At 48.7% G+C, this 22,898-nt stretch overlaps 7 protein-coding genes and 2 non-coding genes across 9 annotated transcripts; 3 read left to right on the top strand and 6 right to left on the bottom strand.

The window, feature by feature from the left end:
• The first annotated feature begins 997 nt into the window (after positions 1 to 997).
• Positions 998 to 1,082, top strand: tRNA. The gene is given in 2 exon segments: positions 998 to 1,035; positions 1,047 to 1,082. It is a non-coding gene; the product is annotated as a tRNA-Asn (tRNA).
• Positions 1,083 to 1,373: 291 nt separating this feature from the next.
• FMAN_05976 (putative CCT7-component of chaperonin-containing T-complex) lies at positions 1,374 to 3,293 on the bottom strand (the record flags this gene model as incomplete). Its single annotated transcript, XM_041827301.1, has 4 exons — positions 1,374 to 2,509; positions 2,564 to 2,885; positions 2,945 to 3,111; positions 3,248 to 3,293. 4 exons carry the CDS (start codon positions 3,291 to 3,293, stop codon positions 1,374 to 1,376), a joined length of 1,671 nt encoding a protein of 556 aa, XP_041678277.1.
• A 521-nt stretch (positions 3,294 to 3,814) lies between these two features.
• Positions 3,815 to 3,898, bottom strand: tRNA. The gene is given in 2 exon segments: positions 3,815 to 3,850; positions 3,861 to 3,898. It is a non-coding gene; the product is annotated as a tRNA-Asn (tRNA).
• Positions 3,899 to 4,276: 378 nt separating this feature from the next.
• FMAN_05977 (putative SPT10-transcription regulatory protein) lies at positions 4,277 to 5,959 on the bottom strand (the record flags this gene model as incomplete). Its single annotated transcript, XM_041827300.1, has 1 exon — positions 4,277 to 5,959. One exon carries the CDS (start codon positions 5,957 to 5,959, stop codon positions 4,277 to 4,279), a length of 1,683 nt encoding a protein of 560 aa, XP_041678276.1.
• Positions 5,960 to 6,977: 1,018 nt separating this feature from the next.
• On the bottom strand, positions 6,978 to 8,691 carry FMAN_05978 (uncharacterized protein; the record flags this gene model as incomplete). Its single annotated transcript, XM_041827299.1, has 3 exons — positions 6,978 to 7,626; positions 7,677 to 8,610; positions 8,661 to 8,691. The coding sequence occupies 3 exons, from the start codon at positions 8,689 to 8,691 to the stop codon at positions 6,978 to 6,980; spliced, it is 1,614 nt and encodes a 537-aa protein (XP_041678275.1).
• A 336-nt stretch (positions 8,692 to 9,027) lies between these two features.
• Positions 9,028 to 11,179, bottom strand: FMAN_05979 (putative CBS and PB1 domain protein; the record flags this gene model as incomplete). The annotated part of the gene is made up of 3 exons (XM_041827297.1): positions 9,028 to 9,980; positions 10,029 to 10,902; positions 11,000 to 11,179. 3 exons carry the CDS (start codon positions 11,177 to 11,179, stop codon positions 9,028 to 9,030), a joined length of 2,007 nt encoding a protein of 668 aa, XP_041678274.1.
• An 848-nt stretch (positions 11,180 to 12,027) lies between these two features.
• FMAN_05980 (uncharacterized protein) lies at positions 12,028 to 12,861 on the bottom strand (the record flags this gene model as incomplete). The annotated part of the gene is made up of 1 exon (XM_041827296.1): positions 12,028 to 12,861. The coding sequence occupies one exon, from the start codon at positions 12,859 to 12,861 to the stop codon at positions 12,028 to 12,030; it is 834 nt and encodes a 277-aa protein (XP_041678273.1).
• A 2,996-nt stretch (positions 12,862 to 15,857) lies between these two features.
• FMAN_05981 (uncharacterized protein) lies at positions 15,858 to 18,272 on the top strand (the record flags this gene model as incomplete). The annotated part of the gene is made up of 2 exons (XM_041827295.1): positions 15,858 to 16,602; positions 16,657 to 18,272. 2 exons carry the CDS (start codon positions 15,858 to 15,860, stop codon positions 18,270 to 18,272), a joined length of 2,361 nt encoding a protein of 786 aa, XP_041678272.1.
• Positions 18,273 to 19,220: 948 nt separating this feature from the next.
• On the top strand, positions 19,221 to 22,890 carry FMAN_05982 (uncharacterized protein; the record flags this gene model as incomplete). The annotated part of the gene is made up of 2 exons (XM_041827294.1): positions 19,221 to 19,390; positions 19,446 to 22,890. 2 exons carry the CDS (start codon positions 19,221 to 19,223, stop codon positions 22,888 to 22,890), a joined length of 3,615 nt encoding a protein of 1,204 aa, XP_041678271.1.
• Between the last annotated feature and the right edge of the window lie 8 nt (positions 22,891 to 22,898).

The following is a 22,898-nucleotide window of genomic DNA, read 5'->3' as shown; positions in this document are numbered from 1 at the left end:
ACTGTTGGCTGTAGTGCTTTGGATGCGGGAGCATATAGGGTATGCCCCTTGCTGTGTGCTTGTAGCTTCTTTTTAATAGAATAGAGAAAGCTCACTGTAGTGAAAAAAAATTAAATAGCAAGTCATCGTGGATAAGAGTTCCTGATCTGTGTTCATATAAGAATCTTTGCTGTCTGAAATCAGATCCTGGTGATCCAAGTAATTGATATATTATTGATAGAGGTCTTGTACCTACAATAGTCAAAGAACAGCCTGAGACAGAAGTTCCAGCAGCATGGCAGCCACAGAATTATATGATTCATACACCGAGCTCTTTGTCATTAAAGGTTCTTTGGAGGAGGGGTTGCTGTTTACGTCAAACAATCTAAGATGTTTGCTACTTATGTTCATCCGTCTTTGAACCAACTGAGGGCCATAAAATGTCAGGATATCGCCCTTGAGAACCTCCCAAGAAGGGATGTGATTGACTTGTTGATATTTTGACTTATTTAGAATGATCCTCTAGAATTAGAGAACGAGTATAGTAAGGCCAGGAATAATATTAATAATGTCTTATTTACTGTAAATTAATAAATTATATATAGTAATATATTACGCACTATTTATTATATAAAGAGTAAACAACTTTAAGATTAAATAAAATAATTAAATAAAGCAGTTAAATATAAAGATTAATTACTTTATTTTATATTTATTAAAGTAAGTAAGTAATAAAGTAAATTTTAATAAAAATACTTACTATACTGGCTCCCTTTTAAAGGTAATTATTAATATAAAAGTAAATTAATAATATAACTTATATAAAGTATTAAAAGAAAGAGATTATAAGTATAGTAAATATTATACTTTTTAATAAAATTATTAATATACAAAATTAAACTTATAGTACTTAATAGGAATTAAAGAGATTAAGTATATAAATTTAATATTATCTCTTTACCTAAATGTTATAAACATGAGGCCAAATAAAGATGGGTCCTAATAATAATTGCCTCTTTCCCCTGTGGCTTAGTTGGCTAAAGCGTCCGACTGTTATGAAATGGACAATCGGGAGATCGGAAGTTCGAGCCTTCCCGGGGGAGACAATCTCTTTTTGCCAGTTAGAACTACATTTAGGTAATAAGATATCTATTAAAAAATAGAACTCAACTAAATAGTTCTTTTAGTGCAACACGTATTTACTACCTCTTGGCATATAGTAGATAGAGGTCATCAAGTTTCAGAGGTCAGATAAGTCTAGGTATCATACAGATCTTCCAGCCCCTTGGCCAAATACTGCTCCTCCCACTTTTCAAGTCTATGTTTTCAGGATAAGCCAAGTTTTCCATTTTAATCCTTGATCATGCTCCATCATTCATTATGATTCTCTCCCTTTACCTCCGGGGCATGCCACGTCCACGACCCCGCAGGGCACGCTGCGCAGCACCTGGCGGTAGCTGACCAGGAGCCTGAGGCTTAGCACTCTCCTCGTTGCGGATAGTCTCATCGACTCCAAGGATGAGGCAGCTGGCCTCGGTGGCAGCCTGGATAGCATTGATCTTGACAAGAGCGGGCTCCCAGACAAATTGCTCCATCATGTCAGTAACGCCCTCGTTCTGGAAATCAACACCAGCCCAGGTCTGACCCCTTCGGTGCGCAACACGGAGCTTGTTGAGAATATCAGTGGCATCGAAACCAGCGTTGTCGCAAAGCTGGCGGGGGATGATCTCAAGAGCCTTAGCAAAAGACTTGATAATAGCTTGCTGCTTGGTGGAGATGTTCTTATCAGCGAACTGGTGAAGGTATGCTGAAACCTCCATCTCAGCAGCACCGCCGCCGCCGACAATGAGATGGTTTCGGATGGCACGCTTAACGATCATGATGGCATCGTGCAACGATCGCTCAACCTCAGCAATAAACTGCTCAGCACCTCCGCGGAGGACGAGGGTGCAAGTCTTGGCCTCGGGACAGTCCTCGAAAAAGTTGAAACGCTCACCACCGATCTGTCGCTCCTCGAACTTGCCGCAGGAACCCAGATGCTCGGGCAGAATATCGGAGCAAGTTGATTGAACAACAGCACCAGTAGCCTGGACAACACGCTCCATATCATCAGCAGCCACACGGCCAGCACAGAAGACATCTCGATCAGCGAAAAATTGTGTGGCCAGGTCACCAATAGGCAACTTGCTGAGCACAACCTTAGCACCAGTCTTGTAGACTGCTTCAAGCTTCTTGTAGATAATCTGCCACTCCGCATCGACGATTGCCTGGTACTCAGAAACCTGCTCAACACGGACCTCGGCGTTGTCCTTCTCGGCCTTGAGCTCCAGCTCGACATTCAGGCATACGATCTTGGGTTGCTCGAAAGATTTTGGTTGTTGTTCGAAACCGGCATAGGAAAAGGTCTTCTTGAAGGCGACACCGTTAACGAAGAGAGATTCAGTCAGGGAACCGCCAGGGATCTTCTTGATGCCGATGAGTTTCTCGTTGAGATCGTCTTGGTCAAGGGACAAGACAGCATCAACAACCACTAAAATCAGTTAGCTCGATGACCAAGCATATGCATATTGGTGCGTTTGCGTACTCTTAGTGAAGAATGTAGTATTTCTCTTGATCAGCTTGCTTGTCATGGCAGTAGAAGCCAGCTTGATAAGAGTATCACGGCGGTTACCCTCGTTTGTGCTAACGGCAACCTCCTTGATCTTGTTGACAGCCATCTGAGATGCCCTCCTCAGACCCTTAATGATAATCTGAGAGCTGACACCCTGCTCAACATGCTCCTTGACCTCCTTCAGGATCTCGCCGGCGAGGACAACGACTGATGTGGTTCCATCACCAACTTCGGCGTCTTGCGATCGGGCAATATCGACGAGAATTCTTGCGGCAGGGTGGACGATGTCAAGAAGCTTTGACCAGTTAGCAAAGGAACTGGAAGTGAATGAACATTTTGTCGAGCGCCTCAAACCTTCATCACGGTGGCGCCATCGTTGGTGATAGTTTGTCGGCCATTCTCATCAACCATCAAAAGGTCACCGCCGTAAGGACCTAGAGTGGACTTGATTGTAGCCTGGACGGCGAGACAGGCATTGATGTTGGAGATTATCTGTCCCTTGCCCTGGGAAGTATCGGTTCCTGTAGGAAGGCGCTACGGTCAGTTATCTGTCGCGATCATATTTGCTGTCGTTGCGTCTTGTTTTTATCCTCTTCTTTTGGAGATGCCCCCTAAGAATCGAGGGGTGAAGCGGGCTGGCGGTGGGGTAAAACGGACCTTCCTTGAGGACGATAATCGTCGGCGTTTGGCCTCCGAAGGACATTTTGACAGTGATTGATCGACCCGAATCTGAATAGAAGAGATTACAGCCGTGTATAAAATATGTACAGGCTTAAGTTTCGCTCCGTCGTCGGTTGGTGGGGGGGAGGGAAACACGTTGGCGGGCTCAAAGTGGGAGGAGCTTGTGATGAGTGGAAGCTTCCAAAAAAATGTGGCAGCCTTCCACTTTCTCGCTTTCTCATCATGCCTTGCCCCAGTCGTGCACGGACCATTTTGTATGGGAGTTAAGGGTCTTGTCTCAGCCAATCAGGTTACTACTTTTGATTCGACAACCAGCCTCATATCAGCTCATGACTGACAACTTCCCAGTATTAATGGTACTACAAAACATATAAACCAGAGTGTCAATTACACATGACTTGCGTTGTCTCCTCTAAATTGATATCTCGGCCATCTAACAAAGATTGAGTTGTATACCGTGGTTTCTACCCAAACTCCACTCCTGGCATAGACTAACAAAAAGATATCCACAAAGGACAAATTAACACCAGGTTTCAAAAGAAACTCCCCCGGGAAGGCTCGAACTTCCGATCTCCCGATTGTCGGTTGATAACAGTCGGACGCTTTAGCCAACTAAGCCACAGGGGAGAAGCTGATTGGTTGAGCAGGCACCTCCGTGATGGCGTCTATCGTGGTCTGACTTGGGATAGCCATGTGAGACGCCCTGTGACTTACCCAATTATTTGTTCTTCTAATGATAAGGGGCCGGAGATCTGTTCTCTGCAGGTAAAATTCCCAAGAATTCTAGCCAAAGCAGAGCAGTTGTGACTTCGGCGTCTGATGGTGTTTGAGGACTTATCAAGGGAACAGTGGAGGGAGAGTCGAGACCAATAGACACAAGCCCAATCTCAGTATTCATGTGAGAAACGCCAAGCTCATGCTCATCGATAGAGAAATGTGACTGTATCCAGAAGCGCCCGCTTCATGCCTCAATGCAATAGAACAGCATCGCAAAACCACCTCCGACTACCCGCCCGCTCCCTCAAAACCAACATCATACAAACCCCTTTCCTTATGTACAAGCCCGTGGTTGTCTGCACCAACACCGACACCGACACCGACACCGACGTCTATGCCATCCATACCATCCGTCCCGTCCATCACATTATCATCGTCTTGATGTTCTATCAGCATCTCCAAATCTCTGTCCACAACGTCAGGACCAACATCTTCAGTCGCATTGAGCAATGCTTGGAAGTCAGCGGGCGAATGATATTGATCAAAGGGGCCAAGGTCATGAGAAGCTTCGTTGATGATCTGCGGGTCGATCGGTTGGTATACATTGTGATCATGTGGGTGGTGGCCAGTAGGAGGATCTTGGAGCATGGGACTGTGTGAGTGAAGCGCATGTTCCATTGAGCTGCCTTGGAGAGCATGAGGAGGTGCAATGAGTGAGATATCCGCTGGGTTAGCATAGGGACTTGGCGAATGATCGTGATCTGGACTCTGGTGTGAAATCGTCGTTATCATACTGTGCTCTTGCAGTGGTAACATTTGGGCAAGAGGAGGACTCGTCGGCTGCGCATGGTGGTCACCTGTGTTTGCACCCCCTCTCCTCCCTCCCGTATGATTATTCGATGAGGCTGCCTTTCTCGCGCCTCCAGGATTAGGTGTCTTGCCTAGCTCTTTGCACTCCACACAACTGCGAATCACGTCGCTGACTGTTTCTTTGATACGGCTCCAGTGGTACTTCTCTGCAATAGTAGCGGTAGTTTTGTTGATACCCCCGTGCTGCTGAACATGAACTTGACGAGCAATATCGAACTGACGGGCGGGATCGGATATAACCTCTTTATCCTTGAGCATGAGCTTGTCTCCGTCGAGAAGCTTATAGTGTGTCGCTGCGCTGCGGAGCCTGCTTTTCTCAGCGCGGTCAGCGCCGTTCGGGTATTCGCCGTACTTGAGGTAGAACTTGATCTTGTCGAAACGCTCTTCACTCACGAGTTCCTCGCTTTCGCGCGGTGACAAATCCCGCCCATAGATGATGGCATCAATCAGCTGGTTGGGATAGCTGCGAAGGTTTCCACAACCCTTGACTCGACCGATGCGCTTGAAGCCGAGCGCATCCCAGATACGGCATGATGCAACGTTGGTCTCGTACACTAGGTTGAAGACGCTATACGTATAACCCAACTTAGGTGCCCAGTCAAGGTACGCCTCACCCATGAGACGGCCGACACCACGGTTACGCGAGGCATCTGTGACAAGGAAACCGGCGTTGCACACATGGCTGCTGCGGCCGGGATAGTTAGGCTTGATATAGAAGCTGCCGAGACATTCTCGGGACCAATCTTTGCCTTCTACAACATCCTCAGCACGTTCAACATCTCCAAGAAGCATAATAGCGCCAAAGTTCTGGAACCAGTAGGAACCGAACTTGTCGGCGGCGAAGGCATCCATCATGGGATATGTATCGCCGCCTTCAATTTCCTTGTTGATCTGGTCACATAAGTAGGCGATCAGCGACTCGGGAACCTGGTGTTTTGAGGAAAACGGAACAATAGTGGCCACAGTCTGGCGATCACGGAGCGTGACCTGCCTGGGGGTCATCTCGGCCGGAAGGCCGGGGTTGTTCGGATCCGGATACGGAGGCTGACCGGAGACTCGGTAGATAGTGGGGCTCGCCGGATCATCCAGCATGGCCGGCATTTTGTTGGATGAAACCCTTATGCGGGGTTTATTAACGTGTAGAAGAAAGAGGAAGAAGAAGAATGATTTAATTGGAGGACAAGTTTTTATCCCTATTAACCAGACTGTTAGCCTTATGATTATTGTCACTTACGAATCTATCTTCGCAGTCTCAGGGTGATGTCGTCTTACACCAAACAAACACCCTCAAGACTAAAAAGTGCAGAATGAGAGAAAAAAGTATAAAGTGGTGCATACCAATTCAAATGTCAGGAAAGGCCGAGACAGTTTAATAAGAACAGCTCGGCTCAAAAGCTAAACTATTACGGGAGACTCTTTTGTTGTGGAGTGCTCTCTCAAATCCCGATTTCGCACCGAAATCTCTATCAAGATCTCTCGAGTTCTAGGCGGACCGTACTGAAATCCACTACTGTAGGCGTGCTGTGGCCTGGAAAAACTGCCTGGCTGTGTTTCAATGCAATGCACTGTTGGGTGGGTGGTGGCCTGGATCCTTGACTGAAAAGGGCGCGCCCTGGACAGGCCGGGGACCTCCACAGGGAACTACCTAATAAACAGTGACTGAAGACGCTGTAAGGCTCAGTGATAGCCCCAGTGTATCCAGTGCTCCGCTCTGTAATAAGGTGCAGCGCAGCGTGCGTAATGCTTGTGTTTTTTTTGTGTAGTGCTGTGATGTGATGTTCGTTGTGACTGTGCTGAAATGTTCGTTGGTGATGAGGGGAAATGCACAGGCTTCAGGGAGAGCCCCAAAAGATTCATAGAGGCGGGGCGTGCACCTGGAGAAAACAAAAGCCACTGAGAATCCAGGGCCATGTTAAACCTTAAAACAAGCGGGGTCAATTGTTTATCCGTAGTTATCGCCGTGATCGGCCTTGAAGTTTATGATGCAAATGATAACATTTTGGTAGCTTATAGGTGATACATAACAATACATTTTTATATATTTATTCCAGCTTGCATCGCTTTCATACTCTATCCCTCCCGTAGGCTATTATACACTTCAGTATTGTACACAGCTTTTCTACTGCTTGCCGTTCTTGATATCGGCCTCGATCGCCTCCGCCGCATTCTTTAGTCCTGACAGCTGATCCTCAATGCTCGCTAGCCTAGAATCCTGTGTTGAATTGGTCGGATTAACCTCAGACTGAACGTTGGTCGCTACTTCTGGTGAAGCGGGTTGCTCGGGAGGTGAAGTGGCTGCTTCGGAGGCAATGGGCTGTTCTGGCGATGTGGTGATAGACTCAGCCTGAGCCTCTACCACCACTTCAGAAGCAGTGGCCTGCACAGGAGACTCGGGGCCAGAGCTAGGGGTTTCCTCAGGCAATGCAGAAAACGCCTCAGCGGCAACTTCCTTTGCAGCTCCCAGGGCAGCCTGTCCCATCATGTCCACCATCTCGCTCTCAGTAACCTCAAGCTCGTCTCCATAAAGCCCCTCTCGTAGGATCTTCTGCTCCTCCTCATTGAACCCCTCAAGGTTGTGTTGCATCTGTCCCATTACATTCTTGCGCTCAGCAAGAGCGGCCTTCTTCTCGCGGTTCATGTGCTGTACGATATCAGGAGAGTTTTCCCATGTCGCCATGTTCTTCTTCTTGGCATCTGCCATACGTCGCTGTTGACCTCTTTGGCCAGCTCGGCCCAGGACACCGCCAACAACAGCCATCGCTCGCAGACTACCCATACATTAGTAACGGAAATGAGTAAAGTTGGTAGGGGTTCTTACCTGTCATCGTTAGCAGGAATGGTGTAAGTCACCCATGATGGGTCTACGTTGGTATCAATAACACCAATCGTAGGAATGCTCTTAAGACCGCACTCATAAAGGAGAGTATAGTTCTCAAGGGGATTTAAGCAAACAATCAGGTCAGGCATCAGCGGTCGAGCCGAGCCTCTGTAGGACTCAAAACCGGGGAGTTCCTGGTCCTTGTGGTCTACAACCTTTGTTCCGGCCATCTTCAGAATAACATCTCGATTGGTGATAGCCCCAGGGGTCCACTTGGTGAACAAATGGCAAGCACCAGCCATCTCAGCAGCCTGGGTGACAATCTCCATCTGACCCTTCCGGTTTCCTACGAAGAGAATGAGGCCAGCCTTGTATGCCACCTCCTCCACCACACGAGCCGCACGTCGCAGGTGTGCTGCAGTCGTTTCCAGAGAGATAATGTGAACACCTTGTCGCACTCCGTAGATGTACCGAGAGTTCGCGGGGTTCCAGAGCGAGGTCTTGTGTCCGATGTGTGTTTGCGAAGCCATCAACATCTCTAGAGTGATATCCTCAGGGCCAGGTGGGTTGTTGACGAGCTCGGTGGGAATATATCGTTTCTCCAGTTTTGAACCGAGACTTCGTGTGTTGGTCTGAATTCTTTGCCATTCCTTATACTGCTGAGCAGGAGTCGCAGGTATCGCCGAGTTTGAGTTTGAGTGAGGTGTTGTCCAAGCAGCACCCCTGTGCTCGTGCGCCGAGTTGGTCCTGAGAGAAAGAATACCGTCCTGTACAATTCGCTGCTTCTTCCGTGCCGCGGAGACAATCTTCGGAGGCGCAACAGCGGCCTGAGTTGCCTTCCACTCTTCGGATGTGGTCTCAGTCTTTGTGGTGACCTGAGTGGATATTTGCCGGGTAAGGGACCTAGAGATGGGGGACGCCAATGTGTGGCGGCCTGAGCATGTCAGTTGGATATTTGGATGAATTGGAGCTCAATTGACTTACAATGCCGCACGGGGACGTTCCTCAAGATCATGGCGACGACTTGGAGAATGCTCGGTTATCGTGGTAGTCGTTCCACTGTACCAAAATTTGGCTATGGTCGATGAATCGGGTGGAGGGATTTTCCGGGCCGACTAATGTCCTCCAGCTACAACTCATCACTAACTACCTATTTTCCAAACGAACGAACGGTCCTGAAATTGGCAATGAGACATGTTTTACTAACAAATAAAATTTATTGGCATTTAATTAGTCTTGCAAAGGTAATCTCTACTACAAAAAGTTACTTCTCTTTCTGAATATCTACACTAAACAGCCCCCCCCACCTCCATCTTCATCATGTCATTACGAAGAACAGCAGATGCCACCTTTACCGACTGGTGAGTCTGGCAATGGTAAAGACACCAATGATAGTGACGGCCAATGTGACAATTGCGCCAGGAAGTATGAGTTCGTTCGGTACACCAGCAATAAGCTGCTCGGGGCCTTGTGCGTGTGTATGTGCCGCACGGCCCTTTCGCCTCCGTACGGGTTCATCATCATCATCCTCATCTTCTGAGTCATCATCATCCTCTTCGGGCCACCATTTACGCCGCTCTCGTAGACCGGCCCCGGTTGAGACTGATGGTGTAGTAGGAGCCCCAGATACAGGTGGCTTCTCAGGATCATGGACAAATAGATCGACCTTATCATGGTGAGCTTGGCGAGCAAGGATGACAGCCTCGAGAAGGTCATGATCGGCTGTGATAGAGATAGAGTCTCCTTCATCATCCAAAAAGCTCATCGCAAAACCTGGCCCGACAATCTTGCCGTCAGACACAGGAGGCACACCACCAATGCTATCTGCCTCAGCACCAAGCTTGGAGGCCACAGCGTTGACGAAAACTTCGATGCCTTCTGTTGCAGTAACCTTGAGACGGTGAACCCGGCCAGATGGAGCCTTGAATTTGAACGGGAATGGGAGCTCTTCTGGTAATTGATGTTCAAGAACATCGGGAAGAACAGAACGCGGAGGTGACTCCATGCCAACATGAGATGCAGAGTCGCCAGGAGCGAGACTATCGTTGATGCCTCGGTGCATGTCAGGCGAGGTCAGGCGAGAGCCAAGATTGGTGTGGTGTGCTGCACTACCCTCTCCAGACATCATAGACTCTGTCTCAGCATCGAGCGACAGCCAGAACTTGTTCCACGCGGGACCCTCATCATTGGTGTTTGACATGGCGTTGATTTGGTCGAGTGTAGCATATGTTAGCTTGAGAACGTCGACCATGCCGACGATCTCACCGCCATCATTCATGACAGGGAGGTTTAGGTAGTGACCATCTGAAAACATATTAGCGGCATCTTACTAAATTTTCCTAAACAACTCACCGTGCATCTTGCGGAGAGCCGCCTGGAGGGTCATGTCCATGGGTGCAAAGTCGGGGTGAGGGGTCATGACACGCACAACACTGCAGTTGGCGGGGTCAAGACCAGGTGCAATAACTCGAAGAACGACATCCTTGCTGGTGAAAATACCCGTAATAGCTCCTTGATCCTGAACAAGGACAGCGGTTGTACGGTTCTCCTTCATAAGCTGAGCAGCTTCCTTGACCGAGGTTCGCACGCTCACGGTGGTGGGGGGCACACCGTTGAGCACGGTCTCCAAAGTAGGCCCAGACATCTTGCTGCGCAGAGCTTCGACATATTGGATGATCTGCTGGGGTTGAGTCGAGCCCAGTTCAGACTGGACGCCCTCAAGTGCATCGTAGAGCTTTCTAGAGGACGAGTAGGCACGCTCTAGCTTCTCCATGGCATCGTAGAAGCACTTGGTAATATCCAACACACCCGAAATATCCTGGTTCTCGTCCATAACTGGCAGATGGCGGAAACCCTTTCGGACCATGAGATCCAGGGCATCGGTAGCACTGGTATCGGTTCGAGCGCATAGAGGGTTCTTCGTCATGATCTCAGCGATAGTGATGGCGGAAGCTTTTGCTCCAGCTCCCACAACTCGGAACGCAAGATCCTTTGCGGTGAAGATACCAGCAATGCGATCGTCATCGTCAGTTACCAGAACACAATCCTCGCGTTTTGCGGCCATCAGCTGAGCAGCCTCGGATACGGTGGTGCCAGGCTTGATCTGTAGGGCCTGACTGGGCTTCAATGCGAGGACAGTCCCAGGAGGAGCCTTTCGTGAATGGCGAGCCCGGCTGGTAAGGTGCTTCTTCTTGGAGAGGTCATTTTCGAGCTTCTTTCGGATAGCCTGTGGTGGAGGTTAGTGACTTAGTATATTGTAATTCGAAGCCTTTCGAGGTATATATCGCAGTCGAGGCCAATCGAAAGGGTATATCATGACGAACCTCATCACGCTTGCTCTGCTTCTGACGACTCGCGCTGACCGCAGATCCAGTCTCAGTAGGCGGTGAGGGCTCCAGGACAGGACGAGGGATGCTTGAACTACCGCTGGGACTGTTGGTGAAAGGAACCGCACCACGGCCCTGGTTGCGAGTGGGCGTTCCTCTATAAGTGTTTCCCGACATGATAGCGGTAGATGGAACGAAGACGAGACGAGGAGTCGGTCCGGCTTGTCGTCACAGCCAAAGGCAGAATACGTACGATTGCTGGCGTTATCTGTTTCGCTGTATGCAAAAGAGGGTCGGCGGCAAGGGAAATGCAATAGAAAAAGGTGAGTCTATGCCCCGGATGGAGGAAACCTAGGAAAATTAAGGATCAGCCAATAGCAGCGGGCGAGATATTCTGCAGGCTGGAGGAAATCGGGTGATTTTGTTCGAGGTGAGTGACTCTCCAAGCTCCCAGGATGTTGGTACCTCCCGCCCGCCTCTTGGGCCTGGCCCTGTGCTTTCAGGGTTGTTGTGGTAACTCTTAGTGGTTGTTGACTCAGGAGCGCTTATTATCCAATCAGATGTTGATTGAAACCGTTTCACCGACTTGATCCGACAACGTCTTTAATAGATAGAATGAACCCTTTTAGACATACATGATCGAGGGCCAGATCGAAAAGGAAAAGAATCATTTCGAGTGGAATGCTACTCTATATGCATGCTCTTTCCAATAATGACCCGCATCGGATCGCATCTGACTTACGTATAGTTCGTCAGAAGGATCCATTACATCCAGCCAGCACATCATGGGCCCGTGCAATATATTATGTGTCGATTTTTATTCCATGCTCACTCATGAACCAGGAGCCTTATTGGACATATTAAGACCCTACAGACATTCCGTTTCCGAACAAACAAATTGTTTCCTCTTCTCTTGGGTAGATCCCAGAGACTATACATATCAAACCCCATCCTTCGCTGACAGCAGGTATCCGACCATAGTATCGTAGTCCCACATCTCAAGCATCCTTCCTAACTGGGGTTCATCACTCCGAGCCACGGAGTCGACGGCCAACAGTCGACGCCACTGAAGTGTCCTTCTTCTTGGGAAATTTCTCGTACACCATGTCGAGGAAAGCGGCCATGTTCTCCGAACCTCCAATGTAGTCGAGTGTGTCCTCAATTGCTCTCCTCCACTCAACATCGAAGTTTCCTTTCACAGCACCCTCCAGTAATTCTGTCACGACGACAGCCATTTCCATGCCCCCAACACAGGTGTTGCCGAAATCATCTGCAGTAGGCACGCGACTACCACTCATGCCTCGGAGAGTTGCTGGCTTAACGGGATCATACAGCTGAAGATTCGAGAACCGAATGAGGGATGTTTCCTCAGCCATTTTGATCTCCTGGGTGGTCTCAGTAGCTAAAGAGGTTGACTGCCCCTCCGTCTCAATGCTAGACAGTGTTTGCTCGCTGGGCAGAGTCTGTTCCTCAACGTCTGGTTCGAGGACGATCATGCGAGGGCCGGGGTATGTCTGAATGAACTGGCGCGGAAAGTATACACCTACCCAGGGCGCAGTGTTACCAGACTCCGGATTGTAGCCTTGGTTCCGAGCTAGTGATCGGCAGAATTCCAGATTCTTGCAGTTCATGAGATTCTCACGTTCGTCTTGAGTGAGATCGAAAGCATCCTCGTTACCATACAGCTGTAGTGCGCGGAGATATCCAGTATAGGGGACAGTTTGCACGACGAAGGGGCATTTGAGGCGCTGGATGAATGAAGTTTCATAGATGCTGTCACGCTGGCGCTCTATAGTTTCGCATTTTTCGAACACAATGACGCCGGAGTTCTGGGCGGATGTGTGTGAGTCTGCGGTCATGGTTGAGTGAAGGAGTGGCTGCACTTGGTTCAATAATGAAGGATCAAGAAGAAGATGAGAGATGAGAATGTTGCACCTGGCATCGGAAGAAAAGGGTTGAGAAAGGACAGAGAGACGAAGTTGCGAAGGAAGTCACAGATGGTTACTCGGCATAGAGGGTAGGTGCCTAAGGTAATCTTGCACTGGCAGCAATTGCCAACTGCCGACTGCCAAAGTGCCTGCTTGCTCCTACCCAAGTTTGTAGATGCACGCACACACTCTTGCCCAGTTTGCTCAGAGCAGTGATTCTCAACATTGACGCCGTATCTGCCTGCATTATTACCCTTTTGCTAAGGAAAGTGCCATCTTGGACTTCGTTTCTGTTGGATAGACCTGTTGCCTCCTCTATTTGCTATTTGCTATGTTTATTAGTTATGACTATATGTTTCCTTAGATGCAGTTTACCTGTAGAGCAAACCTAAGGAACCTTCTAGAAGTCTAGCTAGGCTATATAAGCCCCAGCTTCTTCTGACCTAGATACGGTAGATGAATTAAGTTGCTTCTTACATCTTAACTGTTTCAGGGCAAACAGAATTACCTAAGATAAGGTACCTAGGCATGGTACTATATTAAGGTAAAGTCCAGCGGCACTTTTATACTACTACATGGAAGACGGTTAAGAATATTATGCTCTTCGCCTTCACTTTCCAGGCTGTGTGAATCGAAACAGCCAGCTCTGAATCGTCAGAAATTATAGTCATGTATCATAACTTGCGTTTTTACAGTGTTAAATGTATCGTTATATCACTAGAAATTGATATATATGTCAAGATTCTCGTATTGGATAGTAGTGCAACTCCAAACCACCTAGGAGAACTGATGTAAAATTAAACTTTTCTATGATCGTCCAAGTCGATAGAAGTATGAAGATCTTGGCAGGCCAATACCTTACCGCATTCGTCGGGTTTGAGTGCGCGTGCTTACCCAGATGATTGTATGACTCTATCTCAATACATTGGTGCCGTTGGCGGAACTGGCGATCACCAGTACCGGCCCCGTGTGGGGCCGACTACATCGGCAAGACTCGGCGCTGACCTTATAAGAAGGAGTTTCTATCTCGCAACCTTCATCGTAAGACTCTGTATCAATGGAAAAGCGACCGTCAGTTACCGAACGTTTTCGATCCTGATCTCTGGAAATTATCATCTAGATATACGAACAACTCCTCTTCATTGCTGTGTTGAATTCCGTAGTAAAAAAAACGTGAGCAAGGAAAACGTCTGAAGTTTAAGCCAAGATGAGTCTTTCATTCACACAATGACAGTTTCCTGTAGACTTCTTTTTTTTTCTCGATCAGTATCGACATTACCATGGCTACCCACGCCCGGTTTGTTCATTAATAATGAGACTGCTTTGTTATTGAGGGCTTCCGGTTGTAGGTCATTGCGTATGGTGTTGAACTTGATTGAAAACGCCATCTCTGGGGCAAAAAGCGCCGACCAGATGTCCCGTAAACGTCGAGCATAACAAAGTTTAAGTTCCAACGGTGTTTGCCTCATCGGCGGGAGAGGTTTGTTTACAACGACGACTGAACGAGGAAGCGACTACAAACTTTGACAAAACGCAGAACTTGTCTCAAGTAAAAAAGAATCAAGGACTGCCTTTGGATAGATCATGGATCAATACATTGGCGGTGAAGCTTCTAGATCGTATTGCATCAAAGAGCGACATGATGTCGGCCAATAGTGAGATTCCAAGGCAATGCCTTGTGCTGAAGAACGCCTCCCGTCCGAAGACAGGGAACTTAACAGCTGAATATACAGTCATGGAGTGGGGGAACCTAGGCAACGTCGTGTTCAATTCAAGGTGATGGTGACACAGGATATCGCCATCTATTGTTTGGCTGGAATGCAGTTGCAAGTTGGAGACCCTCGGGCGTTGGTATGTCCAATGGCGCGGAGGCACTTGGTATGGGCGATGACCTAGGCTTTCTCATTTCCAGGTTGTTTGAGACAACCTCACTTTTTTGTGACCGTGTTGTTCCTGAAACGAGACGTCATCTGCGTCAGCTACAGGGGTTGTCGTTTACTGTACAGCTGCCAATGACCGAAACATATGCTGGAATCCTAGGTTGTTATGGTAGCAACAGGGAATAAGGCAACGATGCTATTCCCATGCGACACTTCGAGTTGCTTGAGCTGCGAGGTATACTGTGGCTGTGGCTTTCAAGCCGCGAAGTATATAACTAGTTATCAATGTTCATTACGTGAATTGGCTCGTGAAATTGCGAGTTGTCAAGTCATAAAGGCGATGAGATCACTCTGGGTGTGGTCAGTGATCAATCCTCGGCTAGAATCTTATCATGATCAGGAAGTGGGATGTGTGCCGAGAATAAACATGGTTCTATGGTGTAATGGACCATCGGTCGCCAGGTCACGTCTCAGAAGTTGGCTGCCACACTCTTTTAGTAGCTCTAGCCGCCAAGGTGTGCCAGGGTAACCGGCTGAGCATGGGTGAAGCTGGATTTAGTGGTTTGATTCTGGTTGCCCCTGGTGATTGTTTACTTTTAGCTCGATCTCACTATCGACCCCAAAGATCCAAGTTATCCACACTGCTGCTCTTGTTGCATCTAGCACCAAAGCTACTCCATTCACACATCCATCCATCCATACATACATACAAAACAAGATCAATCAGAGCTTGTACATCAATTGCATCTATCTCATCTTTCGGGAGAGCTCAAACACACAAAAAGAGCACTTCCACAAACCAATATCATTGCCTTGCAGGCATAACCACATTTGAACTTATATCGCAAAGTCGACCTCGACTGAGAACGACAACAACTTTCCACTAGCCCGGCGCTCTGTGCTTGCGCTGCGTGAGGTAAGGAACATGAAGTATAGTGAACGAGTCGAGAAGTTGACTGACAGGCCAAACAGTTTCGGACCTATAGGTTCCCATCGACAATATATCGACCGACGACAATTCCCTTCCGGACTCCCCCTTGCGACATTATGCTGTCCAATCCAACAGGACTTCACGCCCGGCAAAAGCAGCACCGGCGTCAAAATTCGACACCGTCTGCTTTTGAGGGCGCCAAGATCCCTAATCTGCCAACTACACAACGACAAACCGCACACCGACGCGGCCTCAGCCTAGATGTTCGACGACAACAGAACCAGAACATCAACTCAGCAGCAACAAGGCAGAACTATATGGTAAGTACGAATACTAACAACACAGGATTAGCCAATATTTCTACGCAGCAAGTTCTGCGAGAAGCGCAGCAGCAACGCATTCAAGCACGCCCGGGCACACAGAACCCTTACGCCAACCTGGCACCAAGTGGAAGTGAGAACTATCTCATGTCCCCTCATGGAACTCCTCAGACACAACGATTCGACCCGTCCTGCTTTGACCCCAACTCACTTCCCTTTGACCCTTACACTACTGATCTTAACGTGATGATGGGCAAGGGCCAACAGGCTGCATACGGTGACAATATGTCGGGAGGTAAGGAATTTGATATCTTTAACAATGACAGTGCACTTTCAACTCCAACGTTCATCAACTTTCCTTCTGAGGGTTCCTCCGCTCAGGGCTGGTCCTCTGAAGGTGACACCTCCAGTACAAGGAGAACCTCAAGAAGGATAAGTGGTGGCATCCTGGACCGCGTTAACAAGTTCGAGACCTTGGACTCAACGACAAGACCCGCTACGCCTCCTAACCAGAACCAAAGTCAGAGCCAGAACACACAAAGTCAGTCGCTCAGCTGGACAATGACAATGCCTGAGACGGCTAACCTTGAGCAAGGTTACTTTCCCCCTACGCCAATTGAGACTCCCCACGACCGGTTGGCCAAGGATGAGGGCATGCCAAGTCGGTTCGCTGATGGCTATGATGAGTCTATGGAGGAGACGATCAAGCCCGTGAGGAACCGTGGAGGAAACCGAAGGGCTCAAACCATCTTCCAAGACATCAGACAGCATTCTGAGCAAGTCATGTCTAACCCAGCTCGGTCAAATACTCTTCCTGAGCCATCCTTCAATGGACTGCCAATGTCGACACCTGACTACATGAGCATGAACAGCTTCAACAACGAGTTCATGAAGATCGAGAGCGACTTTGGTCGGGATGACATCCAGGGTCTCAGCCATCAGCTACCACAACAAGTCACTCCCAACACTCCTCGAATGACACAGTACATGGGATCTTTTGACAACAAGCCTGAACTCCAACCCTATCCCATGGGTGCTCAATCTGTCTCTGGGACCCCCTCTCAGACACCATCTCGTCGCCATTCTCCCCATCGCCGCACCGAGTCAGTTGCTAGCATCGCAAGTGCTGCCAGCATCGCCAGCATCAACATTGAGGAGACCAAGACAGAAACCGGAGTCACTCAGGATGAGATCGCCCAGTTCATTAGTGGCCCAGACGCCAGCGACGGCAAGTGGACATGTACCTATGAAGATTGCGGCAAGAAATTCGGCCGCAAGGAGAACATCAAGTCGCATGTTCAGACCCATCTCAATGACCGACAATACCAGTGTCCCACTTGCAAGAAGTGCTTTGTTCGACAGCACGATCTCAAGCGACACGCCAAGATCCATACTGGAATCAAGCCCTACCCTTGCGAATGTGGCAATAGCTTTGCTCGCCATGATGCTCTTACTCGACACCGCCAAAGAGGCATGTGCATTGGTGCTTTCGATAACGTCGTGCGCAAGGTTGTCAAGCGAGGCAGGCCGCCCAAGAAGAGCCGCCCTGATATCGAGACTCGCATGGAGAAGTCGGCGCGAACCCGCAAGAAGAACATGTCTGTCAGCTCAATGTCATCATTCTCTGCTTGTTCTGACAGCTCAGCTGTCAACTCACCAGAACAGTTTATGCTTGATGACATGATGGACATTGGAATGAGTTCACAGAACCAGGCTCTCGCTGCCGTCTCTTCAGCACCCATGACTGGCATCACAGCCGCCGCTCTTCAGGAGTATGCCTCCTCTCCCTCCGCTGGCAGCGCACACTCATATGTGTCCCCGGAGGCCATCATGGAGGGCACTCCCATGCACGCCGCATCTCCTTCCAAGAGCATCGCAAGCCAGTACAACACACCACCTGAGCTCTCGCAATCGTCTTCCCCCCCAGCCACCCACTTCTTCGACGTCGACCCCAACACTTCAATCACCAATGACGATCTAACCATCATTCCCGGGACAACAACTTTCGTCACCTCGGCAACCATGGCCGCTTCTCTTCCCCTTGGCCTAAGCAATGCAGACGATGAAATGCTATATCAATTTGCCAACGACGACGATCTTATCCAACTGGATCGCGACTCCAACATGCTCATGAGCAAGTTTGACGAAGATTTCGACAACGTCGGCATGTTCACCAACAACAATGACGACGTCTTCTTTGGCAGCAACTAGTTTGTGCCCAGCATTGTTTGTTTGCTTTGTTTCGTCTCGCGCAAGCCATGGAACAGTACTTAATCAGCCATGCACTTTTTTGTTTGGATTACACCAATTGAGGTCACTCGTTTCCAGAAGAAGCGACATATTTTCTCACGATGCTCACGCTCACGCTTCTACGTAATGCACGCTCGCGGCTATGTACACTAGGGATGGGGAAGAAGACAGTAAAAAAGGGCTTGGGTATTTCAACGGGGTTTTTATCATTAGCAGCAATGGATTATTCGGGCAGGAACTGGCGAACCGGAATGTGATTCTCATGATTATTTGGGTGGGGGGGGGGGGGGGGGGCCTGAATCTGATGGAGGGTGCCCCAGCGTGCCCGCTGTGGGGATTGATAGAAAGCAAAGGTCTCAACGCGGTTGGGTGTCGGACACCCCCTTAGGCCGCTTGGAGTTTTCAGGTTGAGGCTTTTGCTTTTTTGGGAGGATACATGGAGTTTACCAATGGAATATCCATTGATGATTCACTTTGGTGCCTTGGTTAAATGTGATAATGGTCTACTTTGACTCGATGTTTGCAAGTTGATATACAGTCAACAATGCCATGAGAATTTCAACATTGGTTTATCACCAATTGAATTTCAGTTGAGGCTGTTGATTTCCTGTGAAGTCTATCAATCGGGTTAGATCAGTTGGAGTTACATCTGGTTTGTTGTTCTGTCATAGACGTTTCATTATGTCTCTATTTTACTCTTGCTCTGTCATGTTTGGTAGATCATCCAGCGTCTCATTGGCTCCACTGATGAGACGCAGCCACATATACTTTGCCTTAGGTAGTCCGAGCTTCCCTATATATCCAAACCATCCGGTAACACCTGATTTATTTCTCAGATCCAGCATTACTCCCGTATTTCCTTTCTCTCATAAGCCGTGAGACTTTCTTCTTTCTCACTATTGATCGACCATGCTTACGCCAACTATTGCTGTAAAAACCAGCTTTCTCTATGCTGCCGGCAATACGCCAGCTACCAGCCTGACCAGATCAGTACCACAAGGCCACGACGTAGCTGTTCTGTCGCTTGGCTGTGGTGATCTGCGCAACATTCTCTATACGACATACCTGGAGAAAGGCCTGCGTGAGTACAAGTCGATCTTTCCTCAAAACTTGAAGCTGATCGGATTAGCCCAGAGAAAAATCGACTTCACTTGTTGCGATGTCGTCGAAAAGATTCTTGGTAGGTGACTTACCCTGCATCACAGCACCACAACATGTTGACCAGAAATTAGCTCGCAATGCTTTCTTTTTGATATTCCTGCTTGATGAGGATTGCAAGCTGAGTGATGAGCAACTTTGGAATGTCTACTACCATTTGTTCGTGGACGAAGAGACTGCGAACATTGTATCAGCTACTGCTACTAAGCTGCTAAGCGTTTCCAAATCCCTTGATGAATGGAACAGCAGCAATTGGGGGAAATCTATCCGATTCTGCGATGCCGATACTCTATCAGATATCCGTCGTGTTTGGTTGTCCATCAAAGCTGCGGCAGCCAAGTGCGAATCCAGTAGCTATACGGAGACATTCCAGCAGAACATCCAACCATCTAAGGACATCCACGACCAAAAGCTTGGTGAAGGGCGCCTCAACTTGACAGCTATGCGTTCCGCAGCGCCACTCTCCATACAAGCGGGAGCAAAACTCGGGGAAGTATCCGCTCAATACTGGAAAAATGGTACAGTCACACCTCGCCAAGCCAAAGATAAGTTGCCAAACCCGCTCCTTGCAAGTCTTCTCTCCGAGAACGACATTCTGCACTATGCTAGTGATCCAGTCCTGGGTTTTCATCTGGCCACGGCCTATGCTGCTCTTGTCGAAGGCTCTCCCCTCGAGCCTAAGATTAGAGGAAAAGAATTTGTAGCCTCAGCTGCTGCTATGACCCAGTTCAACGAATGGATCTCTGCTTTCAAGTCGTTGAAGAGCAATATTGTCATTCGCTTTGCCGTTGCGGATGCCTTGGCGCTCTGTCACAGTTTACAGGCGGCGAATACAACAGCAAAACCAGCCAATCTATACCGGCGAACCTGGGACCCACGACCATTGGTCTTGGATCCAAAGGACTATGGGAAGGGTGGTTCAGGGCCATCGGCGTTCGATATGATCGACACCTCAAACCTCTGCGACCACATCGGAGCGCTCAACATTCTCTTCGCAGCAGGGCCTCTTCTCAAAGACGAGCCGTGGGCGTCGCTTTTCACAGAATTGCTAATCAGGCCTGAGGGTGATCAGAAGAATGCTCTAGACAAGATTCTCTCTGGACATGCACCGACCATCTCACTTCTGCTTGGTTTCAGTCCTGTTCAGTACTGGACCAATGCCAAGGTTGAGTCCCATGTTGACGAGATTTTCCTTGGACTCATGAATGAAGCAAAAGGAGAAACGCAAACCCGAAACCGACTGGCTTGGAAGCGAGACAACCAGTTTTCGGGTCAGGCCCGCCACGGGAAGCTGCATATCGACTCAAAGCAGCTTATCAAATTACTCTCACCACTCTATGACTATATGTTTGAGGCTGAGAACATATCACAGTCAAGTGTGGGACAGAGGTCAAACACATATGGTCACTTTATCCGTACAAGCTTCGCTACCATGCTCAAGGTTGTCATGGCCCGGGTTGCAACAGACTGGCCATCCATGTGCTCGGCTCTCATTGACTCTATTGCCCAAGATCATCGCTTTTTGCTGGCTAGCAACGGCATGCAAGACCTGTGCCTTCAGCTTCACCTTCTTGGTGTAAACACCGAACCATGGATTATCCAGGAGAGCAGAAGCCTTCCCCATAATGGAGGTTTCAATCGCTGGAAATCCCTGCCACCAGCAGTCGCTGTTACGGTAGTTGTACCTAGACCGGCCATTGCTCGATTGTATAAACATCAAAATAACCCTCGTGGGCTTGCATCACCGCCACTTGTCGGATCGGTACGATCTAGTCATAACGCTACCGAAGGATGGCAAAATACATTTGGAGATATCCAAATTTCCTTCGGTAATGTTAAAACCAACAAAATGTCTGATGAGGACGAGTTTCAAGTGGTAATCGAAAGAGATCGGAATGGATGGGCCGGAGACTCTCCTCTCGTTGCATCTTTCTATGTGCCCACTTCAACGCTGCAGAACGAGCCCAACTCGGCATTGGTAGGACTCTGTGTTCCACCTACGGGGCAGAACTCCTTGATCTATGGTCCCATTCTGGGAATGACCATGACTGTCTTTGAAACGCGCACTGACGACAAAGCGAGCGTATTCGTGACAAAGCATTTACCTGGGCACGACGGTTATCCTGCTGTGTGTAGTGCTGTGAAGTCTCTCGAGAATACGGTCAACCAGGGTCAGGATGACAAGGCCGCCAAGATTCTGCTCGAGATATCTCCTTCCGAGTCTGTCATCTCTACCGTTACTGGACACTTGGACATTACCTCGAAGAAAGGCAAGGGGTTCCTTAAGGACAAGGCCCCGATCGACTTTCGTCAGAAGAGCCCCTTCGTCATTGATATTGTTTTCGGCAAGCATGATCTTATTTGCCCTATCAACTTTCCGGTGCCTGTCACCGAGGATGGAATGAAATCTCGAGTTGCTCGAACGACAGGCTACATCGAATTGATAGCGCCACTGGCACAGCCTGGCTCTTCTCCTATACTGCTGGATTTTGCATACCCTTCAGCAATCTCCTCGTCTGGCGTTCCGGCTTGTCTCAACATGCCACACCTGAATCTCGACAACCTCCCTGTCATTGATTTGGAAAACAAGGACCGAAACCGATGGATGACAACATTGACATCAATGCAGTTTTCAGCCCGAGAAAAATACCTGCGTACTGTACGCGACGAAAGCGGAATCTCACATGACCCGATGGTGAACTTCAAGGAATTTGTGTTTACCATGTTTATGATCGCCACTGGCTTACAGGCTGGCCAGACCGGTTTGTTTGCAATCAACCACCCGAAGCGTGGTGGTATACACATGCTTGTTTTCGTCTCCGCCATTCGGATTGATGGCGACGCTGCATCTGTTGTTATTGATGCTGCTATTATCCCGTTCACGATGGATCTTATCACGTCGGGCCGGATGGAATCCTTCCTTCTTATTCTCCGGGAACTTGAATGTGGCAGTATCGATGTAGACGATGCAGAACTATGCCTTTGGAAGAAGGCTCTCCCATCTATGGTTGAGAGGTGCCGTACCTGGTCTCATGGCAGGAGTTGCGAGTATAAGAGAAAGGGGACGACTATTCCACTGAGTCTCAAAGATGGTGAACAGGTTCTGTGCTCGTGTGGTAACGGGCTCCTTCCAGAGAACTTCGTGTCTCTCCCTGAGTGGGAAAACGCAGCGCCGAATGCAGTCCGTATTGCAATCAGCCCGACTTATGCAATTCCGTTCAACGAAGAAGTCGTTGACCCTGCCGACGTTCCCAAGATGCGGAACCCAGTGACTCGAATAGAAAGATGTCGAAGCTGCGGGAAACCAGAGGACCAGGCGGGCATTACTTTAAAGAAGTGTTCACGTTGTCAAAGGGTAAAATATTGCTCCGGGGAGTGTCAGAAGCGAGATTGGAAAAAGCATAGAGCGGAGTGTGACTAGATGAGTTG

The sequence above is a fragment of the Fusarium mangiferae genome, assembly GCF_900044065.1.
Source record: "Fusarium mangiferae strain MRC7560 genome assembly, contig: FMAN_scaffold002, whole genome shotgun sequence".
NCBI classification, from domain to species: Eukaryota; Fungi; Ascomycota; class Sordariomycetes; order Hypocreales; family Nectriaceae; genus Fusarium; species Fusarium mangiferae.
This window is presented reverse-complemented; position numbering and strand designations above follow the sequence as displayed.